Below are 9133 nucleotides of genomic sequence, written 5' to 3' on the forward strand. Positions count from 1 at the left end.
TCCCAACCATCCACAGTGGCCAATGACTGCTCAAATTTGTAGGTAAGCAGAACCGTGCAATGAATTAAAAAAATTACAAATTTTTGATAAACCACCATGGCAGTTCATGTTGAAGCTCATTATTCATTGCCCACTATTGTATGTGGGTACATATTGGCACCAGGAATTACTACCAACTAGTGTCATTTGGTCAAAAGAGCTTGGAACATATCAGTGGTCTCCTCATACCTTGGGATGTCCCCTTACATCCCATGATCTGAGGAGGCCTTTGATTGGTCCCCCACATCAATTTTGGCCAAGAAGAGATGCCAAGTACCAGTAGTACTGTCACAACATGGAAAATACACTTCCCAGAGTAAGTACCCTTTCTGTTTTTTGGCAACCCACTGTCCCAACCCCTAGAGCAGTGGTTCTCTACCTTTCTAATGCTGTGACCCCGCAATAGAGTTCCTCATGTTGTGGTGACCCCAAACCATGCAAACGGCAGTAAAAACACAATAAAATTGCGTCTCTGATGGCTTTAGGCGACCCCCGGTTTTGGTCGTTCAACCCCCAATGGGGTCCCGACCCACAGGTTGAGAACCGCTGCCCTAGAGGGTTCTCCCTTATTGATAGAGATCTTGTGTAGTCACTAATTTGAATAAAAAACTCTTTGGTGGCACCATAGTAGGAAACTGGTCTGATGTGAAGACTGACCGGAGTATGTAGATAAGCTCTTATCTATAATGATGGAGTCATCCAAGAACATTTTAGCTCACAGTTACAATAATTTACTCCAGTACTTTCACAATATAACAAGTTTTTACATTAAGGAATGTAAAAAAACCAAGAGGGATGTTATCGGTGATGTTTCTGTGGTGTTTCCATGATGATTTGGCTTCCAAAGTCTCCAGTTTTATTTGGTGTTCTTGGTTTGGCGGATCTCACCAAAGAGGTTGGACATAAGAGTCACACTGAGGAGGAGGATCATGAAATCTTCAAAATCCATCTGTCCTTTGCTGTCTTCTTCAAGATCTTTCATAAGCTCTTTGTATTTTGGTTTTTCTTCTTGACCCTATCATGAAAGAAAATGTAATTAATTCCTTTAATTTTAGTTAAAAAGTTATGTATACATTGCTCTGGGGTGGCCAGTCATACTAATGGCAAACCCTGCTTTGGCCAACAGCTATCTCTAGCCCACATGTATTATGTGATCAACTTGTCCCGGTCATTTATACCCAAAATATATAGCCACCATTATAGTGGTCACTCTATAACTAGTGCAACAGCAGAAGAGGAGAGTGTTGATTTTATGGGAAAGTGACCTCTTTTCTGTCACACAATAGTGTTAACTTCCTGTGCTTTGGCCTGGGGGGGGGGGGGGAGTTATATTCAAAACCTGTCTAAGTAATTGCCTGGATTTAACCCTTTAACCCCTATATATAGATGAGGACTTTAGGGTAAAACAGGTTGCCACTTGGATGGGTCAGGAGATATTGGTACAAGACAAACTGCTATGGTGTCCACCTTTGCAAGAGCACTAGGAGATTTGGATGCATTGGGAATGAATGGAGTTGCCTATCCACAGGAGTTTAGGGATCTGATTGGTGGAGATCTGACCAAGGAGCTGTACAGAAGCACCAAGGTGGGGGCTGATAGCTGAGGAGTCTACAATATAGACAAGTCCAATGTTGTTTTTTGAAATGCATCCAAACCAAAGCTCAACCCCCGGGACTATATAGAGGATTCTCTCATGGTGCAAGGTAAGTTATAACACATAATTATATTGTAATGCAAATGCTTAGAGAAAGCAGATAGGTATTTTTGCACTGCAGGTGTGATGTGTTTCTGCAACCTGTCTTTAGTGACAAAGAGGTCCCTGGTGACAGGTTCCCTTTAATATGTTTATATACTAGGGCTCAGGACTCAGAAGCCTCAAGCTACCAACCAACATGGGCATAGCTAGGGCAGGGGTGACAGGGGCATCCAGGTGAAGAAAAGCCTTGCCCCCCTGACCCTATAATCACCTGTAAGAAGTTCTGGAACTGCGTGTGCAATAAATCCTTGACTTCCGTCTTGTTAATCTTCCCATCGATGTCTGCACATGAATTATAGACAAGGACAGCGGTGGCGATGGCTTTCTCTAGTTCGGAGCCTTTCCCGAGTGCTAGGCAGGAGATAATAGGCGACAATGTGACACTATTTTGGAGCATTATGCGGCAGAATTGTTACATAATATATAATTATTTCCAAGGTCTGTCAATCACATTGTATTAATTGTACAGGAGTAGAAGTTACAAGGGGAAGATCTCGTGTCGTAGAACTCTGTGTGCCGTACTGTACATCAAGACACTTTGCTCAAGAAAATTATGGTGGCTTAGTGGTTATCAGTGCAGCCTTGCAGCGCTGGGGACCTGAGTTCAAGTCCGATCCAGGTCAACATCTGCAAAGAGTTTGTATTTTCTCTCTGTGTTTGCGTGGGTTTCTCCGGGTCCTCCAGTTTCCTCCCACACTCCAAAACATACTAGTAGGTTGATTAGATTGTGAGCCCCATTGGGGACAGGAACTGATCAGGCAAAGCTCTGTGTAGTTCTGTGTAATCTGTGGGCGCTATATAAAGGAATTATTATTAATAGATTTTTACTGCTCTATTGTATTTAAAAGAAGTGTAGTGGTCACTGCAACTTTCCAAATAGTCCTATTGTTTTGTGTATACAGCTCTTATGCAGACCACTGTGTGTCGAAGGTAACAGACTACCGTATTTTTTGGACTATAAGGTGCACCAGATTATAAGGTGCATCATCAATAAATGCCTGCTTAAACGTGTACATTCATATATAAGGTGCACCTGTTTATAAGGATGAATGACCAGCAGGTGGCAGACCTGTGCACAGTTCAAGGCAGCTGTTGTCTGTAAGTACGGTTCATATATAACGCGCACTGGACTATAAGGCGCACCTTTGATTTCTGAGAAAATCAAAGGATTTTTTGTGCGCCTTATAGTCCGAAAAATACAGTGCAAACATTCCTGCTGACATTGTATCATTTTATGTATACAAGCTCCAGTACAATATATGTTTCTATGGTTACAGACTACAAACAGATCCTCCGTGTAGTCTAATGTGGTCGTCATGTGCTACTTCCTTCCTCTCTCTTAGATAAGGTGGCAAATGGGAGGAAGTAAAACAGAACTGCAAGAATAGACTACGCTGGCTTCTTCTTGTAGTCTGTAACCATGAAAACACATAGGTTTGCATTGGAGCTGTATACATAAAATCGTACAAGGTTTAAATTGAGAATATTTGAAAATGGAGCAGACAGTGATGTCTGACTAGATCTACTATCTAATCACACACAAAGATTTACCTTTAATAGAAGATAGTTGCTTGGAGATTGGAATCGTATTACTAGAAAGCAGAATTGTGAGAGTGATTACTTTCAATGCAGAGTATTCCATAAGCCCATAAGCTCCCCCTAGTGGTGGCAACAGCCTGATAGAATTTTGCATGGGATTTTGATGCTCTTGATCAGAACATTAATGCCCCTTAAGGCCAGTTAATCCTGACATACATTGGATTTGCATGGTAAGTGGATATCACATGTGCATGAAACATCTGCATGAATGTAATGACTGGGTCAGTTATATGGGGTAATAAGCTTGATTATATTATTAAGATGGTGGGTAAGTAGTGTGTAATGTGTTACAATTTTGTAGCATAAAAAGCAGCCGGTTTTGACAATATTTTAAAGTTTGATGCTATTTAAAGGGAATCTGTCAGCAGGCTTGACCATGCAGCGTGAAGTACTGCTGTGTAATCATACCCTATGTGCCAGTAGTACCAGTAAGACTGTGGAATATGGATCTGTATTCCAGGATTGTAATCTCTACAAGTGCACTGGGGGAAGGAGAATTCCTCACACTGCTGTGCTCTCTGCAGAAAGTGTTGGACCTGAAGTTGCGTGTAATAATATCTTTCTCTATAATGTTAGTAGAAGCAGGACTGTGTAAAATGTATTTATATTCCAGGATTGTCTTTCTATAAGTCCCCTGGGGAGTAACCCTCCATGGTTCAGACTGCACTGCAGCATCACTTCTGCTCCAATTCTAGGGATGAATTCAGGGATTATGAAGCTCAATGCACAGAGCTAAGTGCACAGCTGTGTGAGGACACATCCCCATGCACTTGGTGAATCAGAAATCCTGTTGCTACTAACATTATACACATAAAACACTTAGGGGGGGTTTGATCATATGACAATGCAATATTTTGATGTATCCGTTAGGTGGCTGCGCAGCGTTTTATTTCTACGTTTGGACCTACCTGGTTACAACTCCTCACGTATGCCGGCCCACTACCCCACCAGCCACACCCACTCTACCACTGACCACGCCCCATTCACGGCCATTCATGCCCCCCTGGCGTGGAGGTGGTAGAAAAAGAAGTCCTGTTAAATAACCCCCAAAGTTTTCATGCATGTTTTAGAACTGCTTAAAAACTTTTTAAAAAAGTACTTTTTATATGTGGATTATGGGTTTTGAGGACAAAAGCAGCGGAAGGGGCCGGTTCTCTCCCATAGAATGATTACACCTGTAGATTTCTCCTATAAAGTTGGATGTGACAGCCATCAAATCCTGCTGAATACATCTTTATAAAGGAAACCGGGTATTTTTAGATTCTCTTTTCGCGTCTTGTATAACTTGAATGCCATAAACGTCAGTTCGACATTGAATTATTCCTCCAAATTCCAGCTGCTGAATTATCGTGTCTGAATTTGTTCTGAATCCACATTAAACCTGATGTTGTGACTGCGCTATAGACCCAGGGAAGAAATGGAAGTAATGCCAGGAGACGGGGGCTAGTCGCTAGCTCCACATGCACCTCTACAGGACATGTTAGTACATCAGAACTGTGATAATGAGCCTGAAGGGCTACCCTACCCCCTCTGTGATTTGGCTTTACCAACTATTACACTGTTTCAACCTCCCCCCTGCTCCCTCAGCACTGAGAATACAACAGAAAGTGCTCACTGCACACGTGCTGAGGAAGCAGGGAGAGGGTGAGACAGTGTAACAGCAATCCAGTGAATGGGGGTCCTACTCTCACTAATGGCTGGGCGGCAGGATGAGAATGTGTCCTGCTTGTCCATTCAATACTATAGGAGTATTGGAAATTGCTGAGCACAGTGATCTGGTATCTCTGGATCTTACATTCACTGTCTATTTCCTACACTTCATTACTATTGAATGTAGTGGCAGGACACATGGGAGATAAGACCTGCATTCTCCAGATTATTGGGGTTCCCGCACTCATAAACAGTCTGCTCTTATTAGACACCATCGCTCTACTGTCTGCTGTCAATCTCATGATGCTTCAGCACAGTAACCCGTGGGCAGTGATAGCTAGCACCCTCTAAGCTCTGCTGAGGGATGTGGCAGTGTTATCTTCATCATACATTCTCTTAACAAATTTTTGAGATGTTACGTATAGAGTTATGGGGGCTATCCTACATTCTTATCAGTTATAACTGTGTGACAGGACCCCACGGTGTCATCAGCTGTAGGTATATGTATATGTAGGTATATGGTACAATCCAGGCAGTTACATCATCAGGGGAACGTGACCCCAATTTAATTAATCAACATCTCCCTAATCTACATTCTATCCTCCCAATTTTGCAGTCAGTGGAGTAAGTTGTAGCCCCCCCCCCCCCCCCCCCAGTGACATGACTACAGGGTGTGAAGAGGTTGTGCAGGAGCTGGGGTCTGTGAGCTCCCTGCACCCAAAGAGACCGGTGTATGGGTTACTCTTATGGTGATTGTTTAGATTCTTTGGTGCCCAGGAACTTCATGCCCCCCCCCCCCACACACCCTATTTGCTAAAAAAATCCCCCTCTCAATAATCCAAATCTAAGGGAACCCTGCAGAATTAACCCTACTATTACCTCTTTGGCATTTTCACCGCAGGATGAAGTTCTGCTCCAGGATCTGCAGAAAATAGTTGGAATATTTCAGGAATGATCCCCGGCCTGGCAGAGGTTTGTGAGTTTATTTTTTCTTTATTAGAACTTAGTTGACTTGGAAACTTTGCTAAGCAACTGCTGCATCAAACACATCACCCGGCGGAGGCAGATTATTCTATGTACAGGGCAGGGCCGGGGCTTATAAAGAAAAGCTAACAATGTGGTTACACAATCCGCGTGCTGAGCGCCCGCCGCAGTGGGTTAGGTTACAGGACACATTCAGAGACTGTCAGCAGTGCGGCCACATCTAATGCACTGACAGCTTTTACAGCGCTTGATGTAGATACTGTAACATGTGGTCTCATATATATATATATATATATATATATATATATATATATATATATGAATTCATCAAATTTCATTCCTTAATTCTTCCTGGAAATCTAGTTTTACCACACAAAGCCTTAGTAAAGCAAGTCTTTGTATTATCTAGGGAGCCAGGTAATGTGAAATAACATTTTATAAAGTAGTGGCAGAATTCACAATGCTGACAAAGGCATATTTAATATCAGTATAGCACAGGCTATTGGCACCACCTGTCACCAGATAAAATGACATTCCTGGTGATAGGTTCACTTTAAAATCTGAGCTGTTTTTACCCTTTTTCTTCTGTTTGTGGCACTGCAATGGCCTCAGGTTCTTCAACATTGACAGTCACGAGACCCGCTGAGAATATTCAGTGATGACATAGCACAAATGATTCCTCATTACGGAAGATGGAATACCTCCAGGTATTAGTCACTTCCAATGCGGCACCCAGGGCTTTTTTAGGATTCTTGGAAAACCCCTTTAAGTAATATTTGTGACAATTAGAGTCACCACGTGTGCAACTCAAATACTGGCCACCATTCTGTGGATGAGGGGTAACTATGTAACATCCCATATTCTGTGGATGGGGGGGGGGGGGGGTAACAATGTAACATCCCATATTCTGTGGGTGAGGGGTAACCATGTAATGTCCCCTGTTGTGTGGATGAGGAGTAACTATGTAACATCCCATATTCTGTAGATGGGGGGTAACTATGTAACATCCCATATTCTGTAGATGAGGGGTAACTATGTAACATCCCATATTCTATGGACAGGGGTAACTATGTAACATCCCATATTCTATGGACAGGGGTAACTATGTAACATCCCCTATTCTGTGGATGAGCGGTAACTATGTAACATCCCCTATTCTGTATATGAGGGTAACTATGTAACATCCCATATTCTGTATATGAGGGTAACTATGTAACATCCCATATTCTGTATATGAGGGTAACTATGTAACATCCCATATTCTGTATATGGGGGGTAACTATGTAACATCCCATATTCTGTATATCGGGGTAACTATGTAACATCCCATATTCTGTATATGAGGGTAACTATGTAACATCCCATATTCTGTATATGAGGGTAACTATGTAACATCCCATATTCTGTATATGAGGGTAACTATGTAACATCCCATATTCTGTATATGAGGGTAACTATGTAACATCCCATATTCTGTATATGGGGGGTAACTATGTAACATCCCATATTCTGTATATCGGGGTAACTATGTAACATCCCATATTCTGTATATGAGGGTAACTATGTAACATCCCATATTCTGTATATGAGGGTAACTATGTAACATCCCATATTCTGTATATGAGGGTAACTATGTAACATCCCATATTCTGTATACGGAGGATAACTATGTAACATCCCCTATTCTGTATATGAGGGTAACTATGTAACATCCCCTATTCTGTATATGAGGGTAACTATGTAACATCCCATATTCTGTATATGGGGGTAACTATGTAACATCCCATATTCTGTATATGAGGGTAACTATGTAACATCCCATATTCTGTATATGAGGGTAACTATGTAACATCCCATATTCTGTATATCGGGGTAACTATGTAACATCCCATATTCTGTATATGAGGGTAACTATGTAACATCCCATATTCTGTATATGAGGGTAACTATGTAACATCCCATATTCTGTGGACAGGGGTAACTATGTAACATCCCATATTCTGTATATGGGGGTAACTATGTAACATCCCCTATTCTGTATATGAGGGTAACTATGTAACATCCCATATTCTGTATATGAGGGTAACTATGTAACATCCCATATTCTATGGACAGGGGTAACTATGTAACATCCCATATTCTGTGGACAGGGGTAACTATGTAACATCCCATATTCTGTATATGAGGGGTAACTATGTAACATCCCCTATTCTGTATATGAGGGTAACTATGTAACATCCCATATTCTGTATATGAGGGTAACTATGTAACATCCCATATTCTGTATATGAGGGTAACTATGTAACATCCCATATTCTATGGACAGGGGTAACTATGTAACATCCCATATTCTGTGGACAGGGGTAACTATGTAACATCCCATATTCTGTATATGGGGGGTAACTATGTAACATCCCCTATTCTGTATATGAGGGTAACTATGTAACATCCCCTATTCTGTATATGAGGGTAACTATGTAACATCCCATATTCTGTATATGAGGGGTAACTATGTAACATCCCATATTCTGTAGATGAGGGTAACTATGTAACATCCCATATTCTGTATATGAGGGTAACTATGTAACATCCCCTATTCTGTATATGAGGGTAACTATGTAACATCCCATATTCTGTATATGAGGGTAACTATGTAACATCCCCTATTCTGTATATGAGGGTAACTATGTAACATCCCATATTCTGTATATGAGGGTAACTATGTAACATCCCCTATTCTGTATATGAGGGTAACTATGTAACATCCCATATTCTGTATATCGGGGTAACTATGTAACATCCCCTATTCTGTATATGAGGGGTAACTATGTAACATCCCATATTCTGTACATGAGGGTAACTATGTAACATCCCATATTCTGTATATGAGGGTAACTATGTAACATCCCATATTCTGTATATCGGGGTAACTATGTAACATCCCATATTCTGTATATCGGGGTAACTATGTAACATCCCATATTCTGTATAAGAGGGTAACTATGTAACATCCCATATTCTGTATATGAGGGTAACTACGTAACATCCCATATTCTGTATATCGGGGTAACTATGTAACATCCCATATTCTGTATATCGGGGTAA

At 41.3% G+C, this 9133-nt stretch overlaps 1 protein-coding gene across 1 annotated transcript; it reads right to left on the reverse strand.

The window, feature by feature from the left end:
• Window positions 1-754: 754 nt before the first annotated feature.
• SNTN (sentan, cilia apical structure protein) lies at window positions 755-6074 on the reverse strand. The gene is made up of 4 exons (XM_072127440.1): window positions 5924-6074; window positions 3347-3387; window positions 2007-2146; window positions 755-1054 (listed from the first exon to the last, which is right to left on the reverse strand). Exons 1-4 carry the CDS (start codon window positions 5932-5934, stop codon window positions 896-898), a joined length of 351 nt encoding a protein of 116 aa, XP_071983541.1. The 5' UTR covers window positions 5935-6074; the 3' UTR covers window positions 755-895.
• Between the last annotated feature and the right edge of the window lie 3059 nt (window positions 6075-9133).

Source organism: Engystomops pustulosus, chromosome 10, assembly GCF_040894005.1.
Source record: "Engystomops pustulosus chromosome 10, aEngPut4.maternal, whole genome shotgun sequence".
NCBI lineage: Eukaryota > Metazoa > Chordata > Amphibia > Anura > Leptodactylidae > Engystomops > Engystomops pustulosus.

Bases quoted from the DNA above. Each gene is read 5' to 3' on its own strand.
- SNTN (XM_072127440.1), bottom strand. The intron at 2,147-3,346 runs GTAAATCTTTGT...TCTCCTGCCTAG, and splicing joins GCAACTATCTTCTATTAAAG to CACTCGGGAAAGGCTCCGAA. The intron at 1,055-2,006 runs GTGATTATAGGG...CTTTCATGATAG, and splicing joins AGTTCCAGAACTTCTTACAG to GGTCAAGAAGAAAAACCAAA.